The 27,785-nt window shown below is 41.9% G+C and overlaps 1 protein-coding gene across 1 annotated transcript in view; it reads right to left on the bottom strand.

Annotated features, from left to right (window-relative positions):
* The window catches only part of LOC126481954 (protein nervous wreck), a 724,156-nt gene that overhangs the window by 350,537 nt on the left and 345,834 nt on the right, over positions 1–27,785 (bottom strand). The window contains exon 4 of the mRNA XM_050105913.1: positions 24,686–24,771. Coding sequence (XP_049961870.1) covers positions 24,686–24,771 — 86 coding nt within the window. The remainder of the gene's footprint in view (positions 1–24,685; positions 24,772–27,785) is intronic.

Here is a 27,785-nt window from a genome sequence, read left to right on the forward strand (position 1 = left end):
GCATGTTTGGTCGCAAGGAGACCGGTACCCCGACGGTCATGTGGCACTAACGAGAGGGAACACCATAGCGTTCGTAGTATGGCTCTGGCGCATCGTACTATATGTGCAGCAGCATTTTGAGCAGCTTTTCTGCGGCTTGATAGTGGTCTACTGATCGAAAGCGGTATCAATGAGAATAGAAATAAACAGCTGACGGTCATCTACAATGTTGTTGTTGTTGGGGTCTTCAGTCCTGAGACTGGTTTGATGCAGCTCTCCATGCTAATCTATCCTGTGCAAGCTCCTTCATCTCCCAGTACCTACTGCAACCTACATCCTTCTGAATCTGTTTAGTGTATTCATCTCTTGGTCTCCCTCTACGATTTTTACCCTCCACGCTGCCCTCCAATGCTAAATTTGTGATCCCTTCATGCCTCAGAACATGTCCTACCAACCGATTCCTTCTTCTAGTCAAGTTGTGCCACAAACTTCTCTTCTCCCCAATCATATTCAATACCTCCTCATTAGTTACGTGATCTACCCACCTAATCTTCAACATTCTTCTGTAGCACCACATTTCGAAAGCTTCTATTCTCTTCTTGTCCAAACTATTTATTGTCCACGTTTCACTTCCATACATGGCTACACTCCATACAAATACTTTCAGGAACGACTTTCTGACACTTAAATCTATACTCGATGTTAACAAATTTCTCTTCTTCAGAAACTCTTTCTCTGCCATTGCCAGTCTACATTTTATATCCTCTCTACTTCGACCATCATCAGTTATTTTGCTCCCCAAATAGCAAAACTCCTGTACTACTTTGTCTCATTTCCTAATCTAATTCCCTCAGCATCACCCGACTTAATTCGACTACATTCCATTATCCTCGTTTTACTTTTGTTGATGTTCATCTTATATTCTCCTTTCAAGACACTGTCCATTCCGTTCAACTGCTCTTCCAAGTCCTTTGCTGTCTCTGACAGAATTACAATGTCATCGGCGAACCTCAAAGTTTTTATTTCTTCTCTCTGGATTTTAATACCTACTCAAAATTTTTCTTTTCTTTCCTTTACTGCTTGCTCAATATACAGATTGAATAACATCGGGGATAGGCTACAACCCTGTCTCACTCCCTCCCCAACCACTGCTTCTCTTTCATGCCCCTCGACTCTTATAACTGCCATCTGGTTTCTGTACAAATTGTAAATAACCTTTCGCTCCTTGTATTTTACCCCTGCCACCTTCAGAATTTGAAAGAGAGTATTCCAGTCAACATTGTCAAAAGCTTTCTCTAAGTCTACAAATGCTAGAAACGTAGGTTTGCCTTTCCTTAATCTTTCTTCTGAGATAAGTCGTAGGGTCAGTATTGCCTCACGTGTTCCAACATTTCTACGGAATCTACAATGAAGTTCCACAATTTGTGTAGCGGTTGGCTCCACAGCGACACAACGAACTGTTACAAATCTGTTACTTCAATGACAGCTCTGAGCCAGATGCCCTGTAGCGTGCATTACACTGACCCCAAACCATGGCCATACGCAAATTTAGTGAGAGCTCAAAGAAGAGCAGGCTGGAGGGCTGCTCTGGTTGTGCCTCGGTGCCAGGGATGGACAAGTATTCGTTAGAAGGAGGTCAGCTGAATGCCTGCAACCAACCTGTCTGCGTGCTAGACACGCTACAGTTACAGTATTGGGTGCAATTTCATGTGACAGCTGGAGCAGTCTCGTGGTTATCTCACGCTACCAGACTGCAAATCTGCACGGCAGTCTGATGATTCGACCTGTTGTGCTGCCATTCATGAACAGCATTCCACGGGGGTCTTTCAACATAACGCTCGCCAACATGCTGCTGTTGTAACCTAACACGCTCTGCAAAACGTCGACATGTTGCCTTGACCTGCTCCACCATCACATCCGTCTCCGGTCGATAACATATGGGACATCATCGTGCGACAAATACAGCGTCATCCACAAACATAACTAAGCGTACTTCTACTGTCCGACCCAGAGCAACAGATACGCAAATGCATGCATTAAAGTGACATCCGGCACCTGTACAACACTGTACATAACGATTGCATGCTTGCGTTCAACATTCTGGCGATTACATCGTTCGTTAATGTACCAGCATTTCATATTTGCAATGGCTAATCTCGCGCTTTCACTTACCTTTGGTCTTGCAATGTTAAGCACTTAAATATGTTATCTAGACAAATGTAATCCAGAAATTTCATTACTATACATTAACTATTTTTGGTATTACGACTTTTCCGTCGGAGTAATAACCGATCCCTTCTTTTCTTAAAGCTGTGCCACAGACATCTTTTTTCCCCCGTCAGAATCAATTCCTTCACATTACTTATTCGGCGTGCCTATATCAGCTTCAATATTCTATTGCAGCACAGCATTACAAAAACTTATATTCTCTTCTTGTCTGAACTGTTTATCGTTCACGTTTAACTTCTGTACACCAGAAATGACTTCCTAAAGCTTAAGTTTATTTTCGATGTTAACTGGTTTCTCTTTTTTCCGAAATATTTTTGTTGCTGTTGTCAGTCTACATTTATATCTTCTCTACTTCGGACATCACCAGTTGTAGTGCAGAAATAGCAGTGGTAAGATACTATGTTAATTTGGCGAAAACCTTTCAGAGGTACACAAATCGTGAAGTTATTCATACAATGTCCAGAGACGAACTGTTATCTACGCAGAAAGTGTCTCCTTGACAATAATACAGTAATTTTGATGATGGGTGGGGGGGGGGGGGGGGGAATATTCATTCGTACAGTCTTGAAAATCTCTGCAGGTCGACCAGATATCGATTTCTATGATGAATAACTGTATTCTGCATAAAAAATTGCAATGAATATTATTGTGATCCACAGGTAACGAGGAAATCGTTGCAACGTTTCCCTGCGATAATGTCACCTGTGGAGCACTCTAATTTGGTTGTATGCAATGATACGTTTGACGCGGCGGCATTAGTACCTGTTGATCAAGCACTGACAGGATGACATATGGACGCCACGATTTTGTAAAATATATAGACGTGTCATTTCAAATCAAATTTCGCTTTGCCGCAGAATAGATGGTAAACACCCGCGTTATTAACTGATGCGTTCCTGTCAATGCATTTCAGTTATATTTAGCAACAGACACGAATAACCTCGTGGCTGAAGACTGGTTTTCGTTTTGTTTCTTTTTTTTTCCTAACTAAGTGGTGAGTTTGGAGCGTCGGGCAACTTACAGTTCTTTTCAGCCTAACTGAAGAAAGCTTTCGGCATGTGGTTTCCGAATATTTTAGAGTGCATTTCCAGTTGTGGCAAACCAAGGAAAACCCATCACGTATCTTAGGCGCAATCGGAGGACAAGACCTATGTTGCTTCTATCAGTTGTGGTTTTTTTGTATCAGTTGTCACAGGGATGGTTAAACAGTTTTCTTATGTTCAGATGATACATGAACAGGACATATATTGATTTCTGAATTCTTATGCCTGAAGATGTGGGCTTTTTGGCTTCGAAATAGATAGCAATGAAACTGCAAGATGCCGCCCAGTGTGGCCGAGTGGTTCTAGGTTCTACAGTCTGGAACCGCGCGACCGTTACGGTCGCAGGTTCGCATCCTGCCTCGGGCATGGATGTGTGTGATGTCCTTAGGTTAGTTACGTTTAAGTAGTTCTAGGGGAATGATGACCTCAGAAGTTTAGTCCCATAGTGCTCAGAGCCATTTGAACCATTTAAAACTGCAAAATAATAATCACAGCCGAATCGTTAAAGATACAACTAGAATGAAGCAAATAGTAGTTATTCTCCTCCGTTAAAGGAAACCTACGTAAAATCTTTGGTGAAACCTGTGGATTAACCGCTATTGTTAATTTAAATCTGGGGCAATTTATCCCAGGTCAAAATATGAACAACTGCAACATATCTGCCACCATTCGTTCGGCAGTGCACTGAAGAATAAATGAAAATCTGCGAAACCCTGCGGATAATTCGAATTTTGGAGAAATACACAATCAATGGAATGCATTTAAAACAATAAATGCTTCTGAATTTACAAATGATATGCTCTTGTTTTACAGCATTTTGTTATATGTGAAACAGGAGCATTAGCTTCGACTTACGCATTCTGGAAAGCCAGAAAACCCGCACAAATAATACTATCGGAAAGAACAAATACAAAACCCAGAAAGAAGTGAAGATAGATAAATAATTGGAGTGATGTATGCGGCGGAGATGGAAAATCAGTAAGTACGAAATTGTTAAGAGAGAATTAATTAAGAAGCTCTGGCAGCAATTAAAGATAGTTAATAAAATGTTCAAATTTGTGTGCAATCTTATGGGACTTAATTGCTAAGGTCATCAGTCCCTAAGCTTACACACTACTTAACCTAAATTATCCTAAGGACCAACACACACACCCATGCCCGAGGGAGTATTCGAACCTCCGCCGGGACCAGCCGCACAGTCCATGACTGCAGCGCCTTATACCGCTCGGCTAATCCCGTGCAGGGACAGTTAATAAAAATTTCTAAGTAATTAAGGTTTTTGTTAAATGTAGGTGCCCATTTTTTCATTTAGGCTGTAATAATATCAACACCTCTTCTCAGTTTCTCAACCTGTTATTGTTGCAGTAAAGTGGCATAATGTCAAAAATTGGTAGACTCGGTTTCTTTTGAGATTCATATGTGTTTTGAAAAAATTTTGTCCTCAGTTATTAGCAACATCAAAGTTTTAGCCTCCCTTCCACTTTTTTTTCCTGATGGTTAACTGAAACAGTTTTCTTTGCAGCGATAGGGAATAGGTAGTTGAGAGGGAGAATACGTTTCATACGAAACTTGACTGTAATGCTTAAACGAAAACTTGTACCTCTAATTTACGAATATTTAACTGAAAAGATATCTTATTAAGGCTAAAAGTTTCTGCTATTTACTTCGCTCACTGAGTTCGTAACTAACACATTTTCTAATAATGACTGCACACAATGTTGCTCAAAATAACATTTAAATCCTGTTCCACTTTCACACTGGAATTTCTCATTACTGAAATGCTTTTCAAAATCAGACTATCATGTTATAAAAGTTCGCGGTCGCCTTAATAATTGTTCAAACAAAAATATACTCCGCCAACGAATGACGCCGGCTGAGAATGACGGAACGATTTGTCCATTTGCTGGGTGTAATTACACGTACACTCCGTGAATAAGCCGATTAATCACTTTACCCCACTATTCGACGGGAAACTTCTAAATACATATTTTTATCAATTTCTGCAAACTGATCGTAACTTTTTTGTTTGAATTGGCTGCATTCGACCGTTACAGGCGAAATCTTAACGACTTTTCCTTCGCCTCGTATAAAGGCGCGGAAACAGCAGCGCTTGGGCATTGCAGAACGAAACAGCAAGACTACAGTGCCTCCTGCCGGAAGTGCCCGACTTTCTCTTCCGAATGCGAAATTATTTTGTTGAGCCCAACCTACATAGGTAGGAATGATCATCAAAATAAAGTAAGAGGAATCAGAGCTCGAACAGAAAGGTTTATGTGTTCGGTTTTCCCGCGCGGTGTTCGGGAGTGGAATGGTAGAGAGATAGTATGATTGTGGTTCGATGAGGCCTCTGCCAAGCACTTAAATGTGAATTGCAGAGTAATCATGTAGATGTAGATTTAGATGCATGTAGATGAAAAGGCACGCTCAGCTCCGAATTTTCCGGAGAACCAGCTGTACCTAACAGAACTATTGACTGTGTCATAGCACTGGCGATAATAGTACCCATTACAAAGTAAGCTATATAATCGTTTTAGATGGAACTATCTTCCTTTATAGAAAACATCAATGCTTTGTCCAATAATGTTAACGAAGACAAGGGCGGTGAACACATATCCTAGCGTTTCCATTTTGTAAGCTGTTCACACTCTGTGGTCTCGTAATGAAGGGGAGGAAAAATAAAAACGGCTCGGAAAATATTTCCCACAAGTTAAGATAGGCAAACCAGCTTACATCTTTCTCATCTGAGACATATGAGATAAGTTGGGTTGTCTATCCTAAGTTGCTTGAAATATTTGCTGAGCCAGTCTCGCTTTGCCCACCACGTACTTGCTGGTGATCATCCCAGTAGAAAAACTGTCCATATAAGAGAGACTGACACAGTGCGAGGTACAAACATTAGCACATACGGCAGTGACTGCTGTAGCTTACTAGCATTCAACACATTTTACAGAAATGTTCATAGCACAGCGACATGCTTCAGCTGTCAGAATAAAAAATGTACAGAACATCACATTTTCGTGATACTGTAGGAACGTTTACTTTTGCCTTGTTTGCCAGTATGATCACAACTCTTACTTGTACACTAGTACACGTCACATCTGAATGAGCAGAAACGCAGCCTTGCGATTTTTGTTGTTAAGATCCAGAGTAGGTTTACTGTGCGTACGTAGTCTCTTTGCACCCTGTTTCATTTACACCGGGTGTTTCCGTAAGCGAGTGCAAAAATGTAACAGGACATAGAGAATGCTCCACTGAACAAACTGAGGCAGGGGACCTGTGGTCGGAGAAGCCAGGTTAAGGCGGTACGGAAGTAAAATTGCCTATAGCTTTGGTTTCCAGTTCTTTAAAACTAACATGCGTACACGTTTACACATACTGTGCTTTCTATTTATTCATACATTCTTTATTTACTGCAAGGTAATAAGGAGAACGAGCCTTATTACCACGAAGTCATGATGCAGATTTTATTTACTTTACTTGTCCGAAAAAAAAATTGTTCAAGTGGCTCTGAGCACTATGGGACTTAACGTATGAGGTCATCAGTCCCCTAGAACTTAGAACTACTTAAACCTAACTAACCTAAGGACATCACACACATCCATGCCCGAGGCAGGATTCGAACCTGCTACCGTAGCGGTCGCGCGGTTCCGGACTGAAGCACCTAGAGCCGCTTGGCAACCGCGGCCGGCTTACTTGTCCGTAAGGTGGCTCTGTTTTATCGTATTTACATTATCCCATGACATAACGTGCTATGAATCAACGACAGACCCATTCAGCATGACGGTGCTCCGCCTCACGACAGTGTAGATGTCTGCTATCATCTCAGTGCTGTATTTCCTGGTAACTGGATTGGAAGTGGAGGTCCTATTCCATAGCCTGCGAGGTCACCTGACCTGAATCACCTTGACTATTTCCTATGGTGATATCTACAGTCAGTTGTGCATGAGACCCCAGTGGATATGGAGATGGAATTACTTGCCAGAATTGTGGCTGCCTTTGATGTGATTCGACACACATCAGGCATATGTTTCAGGGTGCATCAGAATCTTGTTCCTCGATGTCATGCCTGTACAGAGTTTGATGACCGTAAATTTCAGCACGTTTTGTAAGATACAGCACAAATTGTATTTTCATTGTATCAGTGATGGTATTTGCAGTTAACTCTAACAAATGTAAATAAAAAAGTACACAGTAATGTTATTTTATTCCTATTATCTCCTTAAGCTCCCTACCTCAAATTGTTCAGTGGGGCATTCTCTACGTACTGTTAAATTTTTGCAAGCACGTACGGAATTACCCTGAATGTAATACACGTATAGCAAACAATCGAATAATGAAAACAAGTCTTATTTTTTTGAGTTGAGATGCCATTAGCTAGTTAGAAGCAGAATATCAGCTTGGTACGATAAGAACGCGTAAAAAAATTAGCGGTGACGTTTTTTCGAGATAATTTAAGTAAATCACAAGGTATCTGAAAGAAAAACTACTTTTTCTACTCACGAGGAAGAGTCAGATGTTTAACCACTGCGGTTCCTAACTAGGAAGAAATAATGGAGCATTTATTTTTTAGTAAATTACTTTCAGAAAATTGTATTTCCCATTATGCTAAGTTCAGTTGACCGTATCGTACGGTACACGTCCATCTGTTAGAGCGTTGTTCACATCCAGTGCCTACATTATTTTTAGTGCTGTTATTTAAAGTACAATAAACGCTCCAGTACTGCAGACAATCTCCTGCTGTAATGTCCCAAACAGTATCTCTTAGATGGCAATTTACTGATCTCGCTCCAGCCGCAATTATGTAAAACTTCTTTATTTCACTAACTGCTGCCAATTTTAAGCTATTCTCGACTGAATCTACGCAGCATACATTGCCGAATCTAGTTCATCGCAGTGTGCATCGACGAGAACGTCCCATTTATTTTCTCCCTTTATCCGAACTACCTCTTAAGGCCGGGAGCGAGATCCTCCAACTACCGGGATAGGAAACTTTAACTGCACACACAGCCTGGGGGTAGTTGTCGACACAAGTTCCACCTGACGGCACAACGGGATGCGCTCCAACTCAGCGGAGAGTTTTCCGAGCGACACCAGGAGCAACGTAGCGGGTTTCAGTCGGCAGAGGAGGTCACCCTAACTTGTCGTTCTGCAGAGTCGCTTATCATGAAATAGATCTGGCAGCCCAGAGAGGTCAAGAGGCAAATGTTGAAGAAACACTATGAAGTATTTCTTGTTTTAGATAAAAAGTATTCTGACTAGCACAGAGATATATTCCTCTTTCTTATGTTGCTACACGCTTTGTAATATCAACATCGTCTACAGGAGAGTTTTGCTGAAATGTTTGTTTTAAATCTTTTCAATGATGAAAATTTGCACTATAGTCACGTTTAGAAGTTCTTTTTCGATATAATACTACATTACTAACTGGCCGAACAAGGGAGTAGCATCCCTCCACAACATTACAAACTACAAGTCTTAAGTTCATCAGTTCTGTCTTTATAGAAGTGTCGCCTGGATTTCTGTTACACGAAATTTATCACTCCTACCAATTTTTCAAACGGCATTTGCTCCGTCTCGCCTTTCATGTTCATCTACCATCCCCCACTCGATCTCTTATGAGCTTATTAATCTCCTCCCTGACTTTTCTCACACTGAACACCGGATCTGTTTTTCATTCTTTCTTTTTCGGTTATCCGTCTTCTGACTGGTTTGATGCGGCCCGCGACGAATTCGTCTCCTGTGCCAACATCTTCATCCCGGAGTAGCTGTTGCAACCTACGTCCTCAATTATTTACTGGGTATATTCCAATCTCTGTCTTCCTCTCCAATTTTTTCCTCTCTGAACCTCTCTCTCTGAACCTCTCTCTAGTACCATAGACGTTATTCCATGTTCTAATTGGTATCCTACCATTTCTGTCCCTCCTTTTCGACAGTGTTTTCCATACATTCCTTTTCTCACCGATTCTGAGGACCTCGTCATTCCTTACCTTATCAGTCCACCTACATGTTCGTAAAGTTGACGCCAATTTGATCTTTTCATCACTCATCTCCAATTTTCGGATTCTATTGCGCTTATGCAAGCACGTCTCTCCAAGCCTACAATTATACACACATCACATCCTATACCAATCCACCTAAAGCTACCTAACCTACCTTACTACGATATCGGTCTAGAATTTTAGTCACACTTCCATCTTTAACAGAAGATTTCTTCCGCTTTCCACTTCAGATGCCCTTCTCTTTCCTTTCTTCTCCCTACCTTACTAATTGCTTGGTTCGTGATCCTCACAACCATAATTATTTCCCCCACAATAACCTTCATCGCCTACTGCCTCCTTATTAATCGTCCAAAAAGTAGACTTTCATGTTATAGGAAAATTTCGAGAAACATATCACTGTTTCAACTCATAAGCTTTACGTAACTTTAATATCATTTTAATTCTATTAAATCATTGGAATACCCTCTTTCAAATTCTGAAGTTGGCAGGGATAAAATACAGGGAGCGAAAGGCTATTTACAATTTGTACAGAAACCAGACGCCAGTTATAAGAGTCGAGGGGCATGAAAGGGAAGCAGCTGTTGGGAAGGGAGTGAGACAGGGGTGTAGACTCTCCCCGATGTTACTCAATCTGTATATTGAGCAAGCAGTAAAGGAAACAAAAGAATAATTCGGAGTCGGTATTAAAATCCAGGGAGAAGAAATAAAAACTTCGAGGTTCGCCGATGACATTGTAATTCTGTCAGAGACAGCAAAGGACTTGGAACAGCAGTTGAACCGAATGGACAGTGTCTTGAAAGGAGGATGTAAGATGAACATGAACATAAGCAAAACGAGGATAATGGAATGTAGTAGAATTAAGTCGGCTGATGCTGAGAGAATTAGATTAGGAAAAGAGACATTTAAAGTAGTAGATGAGTTTTGCTATTTGGGGAGCAAAATAACTGATGATGGTCGAAGTAGAGAGGATATAAATGTAGACTGCCAAGGGCAAAGAAAGAGTTTCTGAAGAAGAGAAATTTGTTAACATCGAGTATAGATTTAAGTGTCAGAAAGTAGTTTCTGAAAGTATTTGTATGGGTGTAGCCATGTATGGAAGTGAAACATGGACGATAAATAGTTTGGACAAGAAGAGAATAGAAGCTTTCGAAATGTGGAGCTACAGAAGAATGCTGAAGATTAGATGGGTAGATCACATAACTAATGAGGAGGTACTGAACAGAATTGGGGAGAAGAGGAGTTGTGGCACAACTTGACAAGAATAAGGGATCGGTTGGTAGGACATGTTCCGAGGCATGAAGGGATCACAAATTTAGCATTGGAGGGCAGCGTGGAGGGTAAAAATCGTAGAGGGAGACCAAGAGATGAATACACTAAGCATATGTAGGTTGCAGTAAGTACTGGGAGATGAAGAAGCTTTCACAAGATAGAGTAGCATGGAGAGCTGCATCAAACCAGCCTCAGGACTGAAGAGCACAACAACAAAAAATCACTTTTACTAGAGGTAGTCATAAAATTATAAGTAAAGTTACGTAATTAATTCTTTGTTGCAGTTGCACGAGCACTGTCCTGGACACGAAGAAATCATCGCGCTTCAGTACGGCAAGCCTTAGAGATGCCAAAACAAGCTGATAAAATGGAGTTTCCTGCTGTAATTCGATTTTTGCTTTTTAAAGTGAACAATGCTGCAAACAATTCATGCTGACCTGCTGGAGGTGTACGGCAACAATAAGCCATAACACGGCACGGTGGTTATATAGTGCAAACACTTCCGTATTGTGAAACAATTCTTGGCAACAGACGAAGTGTAAGACCAAAAAAATTGTTCAAATGGTTCTGAGCACTATGGGACGTAACATCGGAGGTCATCAGTCCCCTAGAACTTAGAACTACTTAAACCTAACTAACGTAAAGACATCACACACATCCATGCCCGAGGGAGGATTCGAACCTGCGACCGTAGCGGTCGCGCGGCGCCAGACTGAAGCGCCTAGAACCGCTCGGCCACAACGGCTGGTAAGTGTAAGACCACATGTCTGTGGAGCGCCGGGAATCTCAAGAGGTGAGGAGCCTCTGGTGTTACAAGACCAGCTTATCACAATCGAGAAGAAAGTGAAAATAATTAAAAACAGTCAAGTATCATTTTTCAACATCTTGCACGACTTTCTGAACATAACAAATGGCTCCGCCCGCTTGCAACTACGACCCTTCCACATATTTAGAGATCCTGGCGAACGGAGGAATTGTGTCAGGGCAATACAGATGACATTTTTACGCACCTAATAGCTATGGACGAGGGCTGGATGTCTCAGTACCACCCTGTGACAAAAAGCAAATCACAATCGAAAAAGGCGATCATCAATTGGAAAGAGATGCTGAGTGACTTTGGGACCGCAGCTGTGTCCTGCTGATAGATTAGACTCGTAAGAGCACATTAACAAAATCTTCTGACGAGGTTACAGGACGTTATCTAGATGAAGCGTAGTAGGAGAGGGCGTACTTGCTCCAAAGCTACGCCCCAGCTCATTTTGTACAGGACACAGTCAGACAAGCTGCTTTATTTTGCTATAATATTTTGCTTCACAACTCGTACTCTCCACTCATGGCACTCAGTAACTTCTGCTTCTTTGCTCGGATGAAGATACAACTGCGCTGCGGGCGTTTTCAGAATGACGACGACGTGATTTTTGAAAGAGAACTACGAGGGTTGCCAAGAGAATAATGCACCGCATTTGTTTTCTTCAACAATTTTTTACTGAGCATAATAAGAATTACACACACGAAAGAACGGTGTTTTATTTACACACCCTATTTTTCCACGTTATCTCCGTCCCACTCTATGTCTTTCCTCCAGCGCGAAACAAGGGCGTGTATGCCCTGTCGGTACCAAACCTTCTCCTGGTGCCGGAACCAGTGCTTCACTATGTAAAATTCCTTTACTGATTGACAGATGCAGCGCCATATGCCGAGTCGTAACCTGTCTGTCTTCGCGATGACATCAGCTCTCTGCGACACGTCAGGTGTGACAGCCGTGGATGATCCCTCCGACCACTGCAAATCGTGCAGCTCCGCCTTCTGATGACCTCACCCTCTGTGCCCAGCGATCAACTGTACTTCCGTCGACAGCAGGTCATCCATAGACTTTGCACAAGTGTCTGAGAATATTCCCCGCAGTTTCTTTTTCTGCACTGAGAAATTCAATGACTGCATGATGCTTGTAACGTACATCACTTACAGAGGCCATTTTGAAACTGTGCTACAGCTACGCTATCTGTCGGATGTGACGGAAAATTGGCACGCTCACTCTGGACACTTCAAGTAGTACGTATGTAATATTTTGCATTCCTATCATTGTTTTCGGCTGAGAAAAAAAATGCGTTGCATTACTTTTTGGGCAACCCTCGTACTACTGAACTGCCAAAATGCAGACTTACACAACCATGGTCTGGGAGAATTCAAGCATCGTCGGAAAAAAATGTGTCGTATTGGAGGGTGAATGTGTACAGAAGCACCAACACCATAGACACTAATGAGCCACAACGTTATGACCATCCTCCTAATACCCGGTATTTCCACTTTTGGCACTGATAATAGCGGCGATGCGTCGTGGCGTGGAAGCGATGAGGCCTTGGTAGGCCGCTGAAGGGAGTTGACACCACATCTACATACACAAGTCACCTAAGTATCGTAAATTCCGGGGAGAGGGGCGATGAGCTCTGACACAACGTTCAGGAACATCCCAGATGTGTTAGATCGGATACAGATTCGATGAGATGAAGGACTAGCACATCAACTGGAACTCGCCAGTGTGTACCTCGAACCACTCCATCACAGTCATGGCCTTGTGACACAGCATATTATCTTGTTGAAAAATGCCACGGCCGTCGGGGAACATGATCACCACGAAGGGGTATACGTAGTCTGCAAACAGTGTACGATACTCCTTGTCCGTCATGGTGCCTTGCACGAGCTCCATAGGACCCATGGACGCCCAGGTGGATGTTTCCCAGAGCATAATGGAGCCGCCACCAGCTTGTCTCCGTCCTGCAGTACAGGTATCAAGGAAATGTTTCCCAGGAAGGCGATGGGATTCATTAGACCATGCAACATTCTGCCACTGGGCCAATGTCCAGTGTCGATCGTCACGTGCCCATTTCAGTCATACTTTCCGATATCGTGGTGTTATCATCGGCACTTGCATGGATCGTCGGCTGTGGAGACTTACGAGTGTTCGGTGCACTTTGTGTTCAGACACACTTGTAATCCACCCAGTGTAAAAGACTGATGATAGTTCAGCCAGAGTTCGCCTCCTGTCCTGATTCACCAGTCGGCCCAGCCTATGACGTCCAACATCTGTAATGAGCGGTACCAGCCAACCCCACGACGTCTGGACGTGGTATCTGTTTTCGCCACGTATTGAAGAAACTTCTCACCACAGCAGTCCTCGAACACTCGATAAGTCGTGCAGCTTCCAGAATGCTCTTGCTGAGCCTGTAGGCCATCACAATCTGCCCTCGTTCAAACTCAGATAGATCGTATGCCTTCCTCATTTTACACGCGGACTGATACTACATGCACCATTGTGTGTCTGACTAGCTGTTATTCCTAGTCAGGTAACGCTACCATCGCCTGGACGGATTTATATCGATAGTAGGTCGATGGTCATAATGTACTGGCTGATGAGTGTATACAATGCTATAAAGATAAAGTGAAGCAATCAGATGATATGGTTCAAAGTCAATGTAACTTCGCACCACGCACACACCATCAGAGCGTGTGTAAATGATTAGAGTTGCAATTATCTGTGACAGGGAAAACCCCTTCACATGTAATACGCGGACAAGTAATAGACTTATTGCAACATTCTGTGTCATCCCGCGCCACTGGTCAGAGATCAGCACTAGTCTACTAGGGAATTGCTGTCGTATGTGCAGGCTGCCGTTAACATCACAAAACAAGCGGCTACGCTTAGAATGGTGATATGACTGGGAAGCGTGGGCTGCTAATGAATGTCGCCGTATTATATTCAGCGAGGAACGTTGGTTCTGCAGTATCTGAATGACAATCTTTGGGAAGTATGGTGACAATCTGGGGAGAGGTCTCATTCTTCTAATGTTTTGTAGAGGCACAGTGCTTTTACTCCCGGCATCATGGTGTGGGAAGCCATGGAGTATGACATCAAGTCAGGGCTGGCAGTGACTGAGGGAACTCCAGCGGTACCGGTACACCGATATGTCACGAAAATCCGGTGGCCTTATTTGTTGCCTGTCATGCTGCAGTATCGTGGCGCTATTATTCAACAAGCACATGTCTTTATGAACTTTCTGCGTCATGTAGAGATACTCTCCTCGCCAGCAAGAATTCCAGATTTGTTCCCGATAAAAAATGAGCAAGACAGGATCGGGCGTCAACTCAGTCAGAGGCCACTGTCCAGAATATCAAGGACCAGTTACAACAGTTGTGGATCAGCTTGAGCCAGAAGAGGATGCACAGCTTTCTGTCAACCTTCCCAAAGGAATGAGACCATACATCCTGCCAGAGGTGGTGCTACCTTATATTGATGATGGGCTCATGCTGCAGAACTCTTTGTAATTTTGTCTCGACTTTGCAATCACTAAAATAAAATCACATATCCTGTCAAGCTGTGAAGTTTCATTTCATTCTCTAGTCTGATTTGGGTGCTTCACTTTTTCTTTTTTTTGTCAGACACTGTATATCAACTTGATATTATAGCGGCGCAATGTTTGGTCCTTAAAATTTTGGGCGTGCAGCCGCATAAATTTCACTTGTGCTCCTATATTTCGGCTGCATACGGTCCAGCCATCTTCAGAGAGCTGAGGCTCAGTCTGAAGACGACTGGACGGTATACAGCTGAAATATTAGAATAAGAAGTGAACTTTATGCGGCTGCATGCCCAAAATTTTATGCAACAGTATATATCAATCTCGCTGGCTGATGTGCGTTTGTAAGTGTCTCTCATTTGACAGCCCTCTGGCTGCAGATATAGGGTGAGAGGATGTAATAGCATTAACGAAGAAAGAAAAAAAATAGTAGTTTCGATATGTGAGTGGATAAACTAGAATATTATCCCACAGCAAAACTCTGTTTGTACGGATCTTCATTTTTTAACAATTAAAAAACAGACTATTGAATTCAAACGTGGACATACTGTCACTGAAGATATTCCGTATGAATGACGCCCGAAACCTTCAGCTACAGATAAATGTCATGGGGAAAATAATACCTAACTTTCGGCAAATGATAATGTGTGACGTCGCCAACATACCAGGAAAAGAGACCAACCCGTTTTCCATGAACAATTAACCTTTACACGCTTTTTGCGAGAAGGATACTACATTGCTTGAATCTTTACGAAAAGTAAATGCTAAAAGAAATGTTTTGAGGCCAACCTAGCTTCCAGTGTAAAGCTTGTTTTGATATCAAGATCGTTCTGTTCTCTAAGTCACGAGAAACCTTCATTTCGGTACCTGCACCCTAAAGTCACGTTGAAGTATATTGCAGCAAATGATAGAAAGCTTTACCCATTGCGCTAGGTAGTCAACACCGCTTGAGTCTTACGAAAGTAATCTATCATATACGGCAGGTAAGTATTATTCCTCATTTCGAAACAACTTACCACGGTGCGACAAAGAACAGTACCAAATCAAAACAATTCTTTGCAGCTCAGCGACTTGATTTTCTTTATAAGTAGATACGATGAGATATTTCAGGACAAAATATATTTCACATTTCCGTCTAGGTGAACATTTATAACAATAGAATATGGTAAAAAAAATTCAGGGACCTGTCAACATCCTCTGCATAGTTGGAGAAATTCATGATACACACTCTGCTGTCTCGCAGTATCTTTATTCAGTACCAATTTCGATCATGGACTAATTTCACAGTGGGAAAATATGTGTTGTGACAACTCCACATGGCATACATACTATTAATGTGGGAAAATAAGCCATTATAAGAAAACGGTACCTCGCACCGTAACAGAGGCTTATCCAAGCAGAAAACAACTTTGAAAACGTGTTTTGCCTAAGCAACGGTTCTGTTCGCTTTCACTTACTGCTGTTCCATGTTTTTGTGTTTTAAACATTGTTATATTCTTGATTAAACCTGTGTTACGATGTTAAGTATCGTTTTACAACGTTTTCAATTCAGCAATGGCTTACTTATCTATTCTAATAGCATTATGCGATGTGACATTGTCACAATAGATATTTTTCCAATGTGAAGATGGTCCGTGATCGAAACCGTTCGTGAATAAAGGTACTAAGACAGCACAGTGTGTATCATGCATTTCCCCAAGTACCACAAGATGACATTGTGAAATCAGTGTATATATTCAGAGCATGTTCTCCACCTTTATATATGAACACTTTTCTAGCTTGCATTATTCTTTTTCTGGGAGAAGCTCTTACGATCTGATAGTTTCGATTTGAAATACATAAACACTCAGATTACTTCGTATTGATAAACTTTCAAATGGTTCAAATGGCTCTGAGCACTGTGGGACTTAACTTCTGAGGTCATCAGTCCCCTAGAGCTTAGAATTACTTAAACCTAACTAACCTAAGGACATCACACACACCCATGCCCGAGGCAGGATTCGAACCTGCGACCGCAGCGGTCGCCCGGTTCCAGACTGTAGCGCCTAGAACCGCTCGGCCACCCCGGCCGCCGATAAACTTTCAAAGCGTGAAACAGTAACTCATGAATACTTCGCAAGACATTTGGGGCATCTAGATGATAAAATACATAAAAAAGGTTTGAATCGGAAAGATAAAAATCATGTTTCGTCAGGACAATCCACAAAAGTGTTTTGGCAGTGGGCAAATTGAGGGATCGGTAGAACGTATTGTTAGAACATCCAACACATTCAGCCGATTTGGCGCACTTTTAATTACACCCATTTTCAAATCAAAGTACGTTTGTGACTGATAATATTATGGTATGTAGATGAATATTTTGCAGATTTTCCGGAATACCGTACTTGGGGCGGAATCAACACGCTGGAAAAACAGTGAACGGAGTGCAGTGAACTAAAACGGGATAACCTCGAAAAATAAAAGCGCTATGCACAAGAGTACAGTAATTTAACGAAAAAAATTTTAATATTCTGATTCTTCTTCTATTGACGTATACTACATCTGACATACGATTTTGAAGACGACTCCTATTCCAGTAATGAAACTGCTTCAGCCGCCAATTTGCGAAGGGGTTTCATAGTATTAGTTCTATTTAAGAACGATATATATTAAGAAAAAAGGTAGACACTTAGGCATTTTAGAAGGAAAAGAGTTGAAGGAATTTGATAATCTACTGAACTAATAGAACTAGTTCTCCTCCGATGCCTATTTCAGTATCTACGATGAACCGCTCATCTGGCATTGGTTGTACCACCTTCCTTCATATTCCGTTATATGACTTACGGTGTCTGGCGCCCAGTGTAGTAACGAACTACAGCGTGTCGTTCTCTCAAGCCCGGCATGCTGCGAGGAAACGGTGCCAAAATCCAACTACGCGTTATGACAAATGCAGCGCAACCTAGACGTCAGAATGTGGATCACAGATGCAACTAATCAGTTTTCCTCTACTTCCAAACTGCTTTAGAGTGCTTAATTATTACTCCTTTCCAGTAATTTTTGTTTGGTTTAATCTATCCCGTCGATTATATGCCTATGTACCATCCCCCTCCGCCGGCTGGGGTGGTCGAGCGGTTCTAGGCACTACAGTCTGGAACCGCGCGACCGCTACAGTCGCAGGTTCGAATCCTGCCTCGGGCATGGATGTGTGTGATGTCCTTAGGTTAGATAGGTTTAAGTAGTTCTACATTCTAGGGACTGATGACCTCAGAAGATAAGTCCCATAGCGCTCAGAGCCATTTGCACCATTTGAACTATCCCCCTCCCCCACTCCACCATTCCTCTTTCCACTCATTACAGTACATCTAAACCTCGTTATAAAACGTGTTTCTTTTTTCAAAAAAGAATTAAGTAAAAATCGTATCACAAGTGACAGTAGCCAAAGGATGATTTCATACAAAACCTCCAACTATAGCTTCCGTTGTTGACAACGCAACGGAAACTGATTGCAGCATGTGCTTTTAGGTATAATTTTCTTTTCTTTTATCATTACTCAAATGGTTACGTGGCATATTTTACAGATGATACAATGATTAAGTATTTCCAGTTTTTGTATTATGACGTCTGAAGAGGATCACTTACTAGTCGAAACTGGTTATAACATTCCGAAATGCTCAACTGATCGTGATGTAAAACGCAAAAATTAATAATTTAATTATTTCTATACCATTGTATTACTATGAGTTCCAGCGTTACAGAAGTTCTCATTGTATTGATCATAACGAATACCTCAAGTGTATGCTATTAATTACTCCCCTCTATCGATAATTGTGTAAGTTTATAGTATTTGAAATACTGCTACTAATGACATATTACTCTGAATTGGATCACGCTGAAAGGCAGCGGCCTGAGAGCCTACCACCGTAGTAGCACAGCGACACGCAGTTTCGTGCGATTCCTTTCTCCGAGGCGTTCCGCGGAAGACTATCTCGAGTTCGAGAGAGAAATTCGCTGAGTTTCGGTGTGGAAAAGTTTCGTCGTCCGAAGTGTACGGCAGTTGTTGGAACAATGTCGATCTGAGGGCCGACAGGTTGCGGTCCAGCGTAGCAGGAAGTGTGCTGGGAAGCAGAAGACCTCCCACGAGCACCATTTTCTTTTTCCTCGGCAGAATAAGGCTTGTTATCCCATCATTCAGAACCGCCGCTGCACCGTGAAATCGATTTCGCAACCCAGGGACGCGAACGGGTAGACGTTTAGGAATATGTGCTTGATTTTCAAATAGAGACTTACGAGGAAAAGCTAGTTCGGGTGAGAACAGTTCATCAAATAGGTCGACGGGCCGGTCGCCAAAAACAAAACGACGACCTGTGAATCGCTTATCAAGGAGACGCCAACTGCCAAGCGGCAATGATACGATGCTCTGTACAGGGTGAATCCGCTGAAACTTTCCGACGGTCTTGACAAGTTCGTAACACTGATTCCTGTCCAGTCATCGAAGTTAAACAACATGGGACCCGGTTCGTACTTGGATGGGTGATCATCCACGGAAAAACCTGGTGCCGCTGGCACAGAGACATGGAGGTCGCAGAAATGGGGTGGGTTGAAAGATTTGCACCTGGCCGTGGTGCCGTGTGTAATTACGCGGGTTGGAATGTTAATAGTGGCAACTATTTATTTACAGATCGTACAAAATAGATACGTGTTTCAAATTTTTACTGACCTTCAAAGTAGTCACCAGCATTGTGTATAACCCGTTGCCAGCGATGTGGAAGTCGTAGGATACTCTTAGCAGTGCCAGTTGTGTTGACAGTTCGAGCGGCGCGGACTATTGACCGACGAATTTGTAGCAGTTCTGAAGCGAATGCCGTGAAGTGTTTCCTTCAGTTCCAAAAATGAATAGCATAGAGACAGAAGTGATGACACTTTCTGCAGGACCTGACCATCATTTTGCAGGACAATGCTCAACCACGTACAGTGAAAGCTGTTACTGATTTGTTTGACTAATGGGGCTGCTAAGTGCTATACCACCTACTGCACTCCCCTGACTTAAGCCCTCGTGAGTTCAAATGGATATCTAAACTGAAGGAAACACTTCACGGCATTGGCTTAAGAACTGCTACAAATTCGACGGGTAATATACCGCACCGTTCGAACTGTCAACACAACTGGCACTGCTAAGAGTATCCTACGAGTTCCACATCGCTGGCAACGGGTTATGCTGCTGACTGCTTTGAAGGTCAGTAAAAGTTTGAAACACGTATCTATTTTGTACGAGCTGCAAATAAATAGTTGCCACTATCAAAATTGCAACCATCGTATTATTCTTACACTAGAAGCCTGTACCGGTTTTCTTTCGTTATTGTTCAAGTTATCAGACCGAGGTTTTCGGCAATTGCATGGCTAATTCGCTTAATTCTTATATCAACCGAGGTAACGAAGCAAGGATTCTTTTAACAGAACAATTTACTTTTCAATGGCATCCGAAAGGATATAGAGCATATATTATTATAACTTTCAAATCGCGCAATGATCACCATTCAAAGATAAGGAAAATTAGAGCTCGTACTGTGGAGTTCAGATAGTCGTTTTTACCTCGCGCGATCCGCGAGTGGAACAGATGGGGGGAGATACGGCTTTGGCGCGAATAGTGCCCTCCGCCACACACCACTTCGTGGCTAGCGGAGTATATATATATATATATATATATATATATATATATATATATATATATATATAGACATGTAGATGTAGGAAAACGACTGTAGTGATGTTATACCTGCTAATGTTGGCTTTGAGACATTTCGTGAAAATAAAGGAGAAATGTGAAATGTGAAAGACATGACACCAATAAACGGGGCTTTCACGCCAGGGTCCATCGTTTTATCAAGCCTTTCGACTGTTTACTTGCTTCCTCAAGAGCTTTTCACTTAAACCTGAATAAGTACACGTACTTTAAATACACTGCCTGTCCAAAAAGGTGAAGCACCCAGAAGGAGAGGAGGAAACGAAATGAAACTTCACGGGCTGAGAGAGTATGTGATGTTATTTAAGTGATTACAAATGGGAGTCAACACCCATTTACCAGTATGACGTTGCACACCCTCATGGCTGGATACGTGCTCTAATTCGGTGAGGAAGGGTGTCACAAAGGCGTTGTACCCTCTGCTGAGGTGATCTACCCTGCAACTGTCACAACTGGTCCGTATCATGGATACTGGTAGGTGGTTCCAGACATGTTCTGTCGGAGACACATCTTGGCACCTTGTTGGCCAAGAAGGCACCTCAAAAATACGTAGACAGTGCACAGAGACACATATATGTCCTTTTCGTAAATGACACCATAAAACGACATCACGATAACATCTGAAGACGCATGATGTCCGTGCCGTGTGGTTATGCCCCCCACACCTTGGCGTCAGAGGTAGCTTCGCTGTGCGCCTGCAAAGCACTGGAAGACCAGGACCTATCACCATGTGACCGCCATACTCACCGACGATGGTTATCCGCGGTAGTACAGAACAGCTGAACACAAAGCTACGACTTTCCTCAGCAGTCCACGCTTACCCGTCACGACATCACACCAAATGCAGAGATTTGTATTGTGGCGTTAACACCAGCCAACGCGTCTGATGGTAATACCCTATCTCGTCTGTTGCTTGTCTCTGGGCAATGACACAGAATGTTGCAGGGAATCCATTATTGTTCTCGAATGGGAGGCGAAATTGTGCGAGGCGTACGATGTGATTGGTGTACAATACGGTCATCCTCTGTTTTGGTGGTCGGACTTCGTCAACCGGAACGTTGACGACGAATGCGCCTGCCCTCATGTAGCCGCGTACCTCAACTTCGGGACATAGACACATTACAATGAGTCACAAATCTGGATATTCCGCGATTCGATCAGCCTGCCAAATAGAGACCAACAATGAGTCCGTTTTCGAACTCTGTTATGTGCCGATAACGCTGCCTTACACGAGGACGCGACAACTGCGTATCCTCCACAGTAATTAGTCAGTATCCGACGCTGTTCATACCCATTATGTACCCTACCAGGCGTAGTATCAATAATAAAAAAGACCAACAGTAATGCACTGTAGTGGCAATTCTATCCGTCACAGAGAATTGCAACTCTAGTCATTTACATGCACGCCGATGATGTGTACATTCGAAGTACATGACAATCGATCGTATCTTCTGGCTGCTTCACTTTTTGTGTCAACATCTACATCATCTACGTGATTACTCTGCTATTCACAATAAAGTGCCTGGCAGAGGATTCAAAGAACCACCTTCATGCTGTCTCTCTACCGTTCCACTCTCGAACGGCACGCGGGAAAAACGAGCACTTAAATTTTTCTAGTCGAGCCCTGATTTCTCTTATTTTATCGTGATGATCATTTCTCCCCATGTAGATGGGTGCCAACAGAATGTTTTCACAATCGGAGGAGAAAACTGATTGAAATTTCATGAGAAGATCCCGTCGCAACGAAAAACGCCTTTGTTTTAATGATTTCCACTCCAATTCACGTACCATGTCTGTGAAACTGTCTCCCCTATTCCGCGATAACACACAACGAGCTGCCCTTCTTTGTACTTTTACGATGTCATCCGTCAGTCCCACCTGATGATCCCACACCCAACAGAAATACCCCAGAATAGGGCCGACAAGCGTGGTGTAAGCAGTCTCTTTAGCAGACCTGTTGCACCTTTTAAGTGTTCTGCCAATGAATCACAGTCTTTGGTTTGCTCTACCCACAATATTATCTATGTGATCGTTCCCTAACTATTTAGCTTAATTTACAGCCTTCAGATTTTTGTGACTTATCGCGTAATCGAAATTAGCTGATTTCTTTTAGTACTCATGTGAATAACATCACACTTGTCTTTATTCAGGGTCAATTGCCACTTTTCGCACCATACAGATATCTTATCTAAATCATTTTGCAGGGCGTTTTCATCATATGATGACTTTACAAGATGGCAAATGACAGCATCATCTGCAAACAATCTAAGACGGCTACTCAGATTATCTCCTATGTCGTTAATATAGATCAGGAACAATAGAAGGCCTACAACACTTCCTTGGGGAACGCTGGATATCACTTCTGTTTTACTCGATAACTTTCCGTCTATTACTACGAACGGTGACCTTTCTGACAGGAAATCACGAATCCAGTCGCACAACTGAGGCGATACTCCGTAGGCACGCAGTTCGGTTAGAAGACGCTTGTGAGGAACGGTGTCGAAAGCCTTCTGGAAATCTAAAAATATGGAATCAATTTGACATCCCCTGTCGATAGCACTTATTACTTCATGAGTATAAAGAACTAGGTGTGTTTCACAACGATGTTTTCTGAATCCGTGCTGACTATATGTCAATAAATCGTTTACTTCGAGGTACTTCATAATGTTCGAATACAGCATATGTTCTAAAACCCTACTGCAAATCGACGTTAGTGATATATGCCTGTAATTCAGCGGATTACTCCTACTTCCCTTTTTGGGTATTGGTGTGATGTGAGCAATTTTCCAGTCTTTAGATGTGGATCTTTCTCTGAGCGAGTGGTTGTATATAATTGCTAAATATTGAGTTATTTTATCATCATATTCTGAGAGGAACCTGACTGGTATACAATCTGGACCGGAGGCCTTGCCTTTATTATGTGATTTAAGCTGCTTTGTTAGACCGAGGATATCTACTTCTATATTTCTCATCTTGGCAGTTGTTCTTGATGTCAGGCAGTATAGCTCTCTGAAACCCATTCTGATAACCTAGAGTTAACATACAGTTCCATTTCCAAAAGTCATTGCTGACCCTGTATCTATGATGTACACAGTAAGGCCAAAAGGACATACGGTTATCTTAGTAGCTTAGGTCAGTCTTCTCATTGCATATAACGTTGGAACCTTGTACAAGAGCCCCACTAGGCGGACTTAACATCGCAGGAGCTCATTTCAGGCGTTTTGCCTTTCAGTTTTAGTAATGCTCTTAAGTACTTTTGTGTAAATTTTCAACCCTAACATTACCAAGCTTTACATCACTGGGCTCGTGTTTTCAACAGCTTCTAACGCAGTTGAAAATGTACATCGTTCCATTAAAAAATGGCATTCATGCTTCAATATCTCGGGTGATACAAAAGTTAAGTGTGTTAACCAAGAAACAAACTACGTGCTTCTATAAGTACTACCATTTGCAGAGAATTATGTTTCGATATCTTGTACCGTTCACGAAAAAAAATCGAGTTTTATACTTAACGCGACACACCCTGTTGCCAAGCTCAATTCATTTAGCTGTTCCTTCGATGTGAGGAAATTGTAGACTGTATCAAAGTACACAGGCTTGTCTACCCACACCCAAAATAGCATGAAAATTTTATTAAGGGATCGTATGTTTTGTGCTTGCAGAGATCGTGACTACTTACTGATGTGCGAATATGTGACCCTTCCGTATATCACATCGTCAAATCTGGAATTCCCGAATCTCCAGACTTGTCGATGTCGTGCAATACTCAAGGGCCACATACTCACACAATGATAAGCAATCAAGGCTTAAATGTTAAAGTGACAGACACTTGGTATTCCCCATGAAAAACTATAGTTCTGCCAGAAGATGACCTCAAGGTTGAAAGTAGCTGCAGAATAACAAACCAAAAGTTGTAGCAGCGTCGTGTAGTTATTTTCAACAAAAGTACGCAGTTACCTCAGCTGACATGACTGTCAGTATTGATTAAGATAAAGCGACAAGTAATTTTAATAATCAGAGTATATACTTCCATAAAAATTATATTTGGCAAAGATGTGACTATGAGGAGAAGATACTTTGTAGGTCGTCACTCACCATTTTTCTTCACCGCCTTCTGTCTTGATGTCTGGGATGTTGGGGATTTTCTTATTGAGGTATGCCGATGAGATCTTAAGCAGCGCCTGAAAACATAAACAAAGGCGGTTACGATGTTCCTCCCTTCCGAACATTCTGAAATTTACATATGCGAAAAGAAACGGAATAAAAGTCCTTTCCAAGCAATAACTGGAATTTATAGCTTGTTGTTTCCTACAAAGGACTTGAAGATGATTCATTAGTTCTTGTATTATTCTTCTGCACAAGTAATACCGATGTTCACTTGCTTGGAACTCTCAAACCACACTTCCCATCGATCTGAGTGGCGAAGGTGAACTGACAGGTATATTTTCCGCTATGCAGTGAAAACCATTTCAAAACTACAATGATACTTATAAGAAACTTAAGTAACAGAAATATTGTACTTTTAAAAGTTATTATAAAAAACGAGTGTACACCCACGTTGTTAAAACACGTTTTTTTGTCCTTTAACAAGAAATGTTTATGAAAGTCTTCATAATGAGAGTCAATCACTTCACGAAATGGTGTATGCTCTCCACTGGGAAAGGATATGAAGATAGTAGGAGAGTTAAGTGATGTGTGGAGCGGGGTTGCCAATTAAGGGGGGAAACCACATTAGGAAACTGTTTGACATATTTTGGGATTTTATTTTGGTGAGAAGAATTAATTAGGATTTAATCAAATTTTGACTTCATTTAATTCATATGTCGAACAGTTTTTTGAATTTTTTTGAATAATTTCAGCGAAAAATAACAAAGTTACGCTGTGATATCCGCTGAAGGATGTGACAATAATTCTCGACTTGCGTGCAGTGTAGGCATTCCAATTTACATCTGAAATCAAAAAGATTTTGATTTTTCATTAATAACCTACTTTCTAACAATATGAGCCTCAATTTTGCAGACGTTGGAACAATTTTCTTCGATTTTCACGATTTTTTTCTCTAGTCATGCAAAGAAAAATACCCTTAAAATCATGATATCATCTCACAGCTTGGTTCATATAATTTGTAATTTTATAAAGAATCATGCTAGCAGCTTTCATAATGATCGGTTCTACACTTTTTGAGTTAGAGTCCGCAGCTCGTGGTCGTGCGGTAGCGTTCTCGCTTCCCACGCCCGGGTTCCCGGGTTCGATTCCCGGCGGGGTCAGGGATTTTTCTCTACCTCGTGATGACTGGGTGTTGTGTGATGTGCTTAGGTTGGTTAGGTTTAAGTAGTTCTAGGTTCTAGGGGACTGATGACCGTAGCTGTTAAGTCCTATAGTGCTCAGAGCCATTTGAACCATTTTGAGTTAGACTCCACGAAAATGTGAAAAAAGTCATTTCGAGATAAACGCGTTTGAAAAATAAATTCTCGGAAACATAGAAATTCAAGGAAGTTAACAATAATTTAAAATGCATACCGATTAATCTGCGATTCCAGCACCATATAATAATCCTTCTTCTTCCTCATAGGCTTCATTTTGCGCTTGCAGTAGTGCTTTCCGAGCTTTCCGATCTTCCTTCGATTCCAATGAACTACGTCGTTCGGCATAATTGAAGCTTTACGTACCTACCACAATTTCTGCCTCTTTCATGGCCATTATAAGGGATGAATTTCCTTCACTGAGTAAGCCCCCTGCTAAATACGATGCCAATTCAACGACTTTTAGCGCGGAGTGCAAGTGTTTAGGAGCTAATCGCCAAATAGTGGAATTAAAACTTTCATTCGCATTTCGTGTGTGGCCACCTAAACATCTCTCTAGTAATTCATCCCTTGATAAATTATACAGGGAGAATTTCTATGCTCATAAAATCTAAACGAATGCGAATTTCGCTTTGAAATTTTGACAGCGTATTCTTGGGTAGTTAAGTTAACGATTTATGCAATTAAAAAAAAAGGGTTTTTTTTTAACCTCCTAATGTGGTTTCCCCATTAAGTTGGTGAGTTGATATGTGGGAATGTGTACTGCTGTACACTGAGTGGCAGAAGAATGGGCTTTAGGACAGGGGTGAAATCATGCTGGCCAGATCATAGTTATGGGCAAGTAAAGAAAGGATATGATTGAAATTTAAGACGAAATTTTAAGGAGTTGCGTTGTGAAGGGATACGCCGGGTGTGTAGGTGTAGAAGCATGTATTGATGTTTCTAGGCAGCATGCCAGGACTGGTAATTAAGGGGAAACTATGTGGTTGTTAGAATCGATTTCTCTAAATGTGTAGAATATATAGACAGTCAGCAAGTTCAGATGGATGTAAGTTGCTATATGCAGAGACGAAGAGATCCGCAACAGGGTAGACTGACGTGGAGAATTACATGAAATCAGTCTTTTCGGACTGAAGACCACGAGAACAACAGGATACACAGACACGTTGACTGTCGAAGAGAAATTTGAGGAGTTTATGGAGGGGTGAGGCATTCGGGTAGAGGACGTGCGTGGATGTGACAGGCAAGACAGTGCATTGTCTTCAAGTATTTAGAGTGGCTACGTGGAGCAGATATGTACGACATTGGCACGGTAGGGAATGTGTCAAATCAAGGCTTTGTAGCTGTGGAGATTGCGCGAGGATGTAATCATCATGTTCCACCAGTCGGTAGTTACATAGCCTATTGAATACTTTCTGTTGGGTAGTTAGTACGTAGTTTACGATCAAGGGATGTGATATTTTAATGCCTTCGTTAAGAGATTAGGAAAGTCATAAATGGTCAGGTACAAGTTATGTGAACGAAAGCTGCGGGTGAATCGTTCTATAATGACCTGCGAGACAGATTACCCATGGTCTAGATGTAGCGTCTTTGACCTTTAGTCAAAATGCCACTGGTTAAGCGTCGAATAAAAACCATCAGCAATGGTGATCTAAGACATCCGGCCTAAGAAGTCACCCTCATTCTTCCAACGACTTTGTCAAAGAAGGCGGAAGAGCGGACATAGATTCAGGACACTTTCTTACCCCTAAGACTCGAATGAACCGCAAAGATTAACGGCACCGTGGTGCAGAAGAAATTGAAAACCACTGCAATAAAGACACATAAGATGTATCCACAGGACACGTGGCCTGTAATTGAAAAGTGTCGTGATTCATGATGGGTTCTCTATT

Source organism: Schistocerca serialis, chromosome 5, assembly GCF_023864345.2.
Source record: "Schistocerca serialis cubense isolate TAMUIC-IGC-003099 chromosome 5, iqSchSeri2.2, whole genome shotgun sequence".
Classification (NCBI taxonomy): domain Eukaryota; kingdom Metazoa; phylum Arthropoda; class Insecta; order Orthoptera; family Acrididae; genus Schistocerca; species Schistocerca serialis.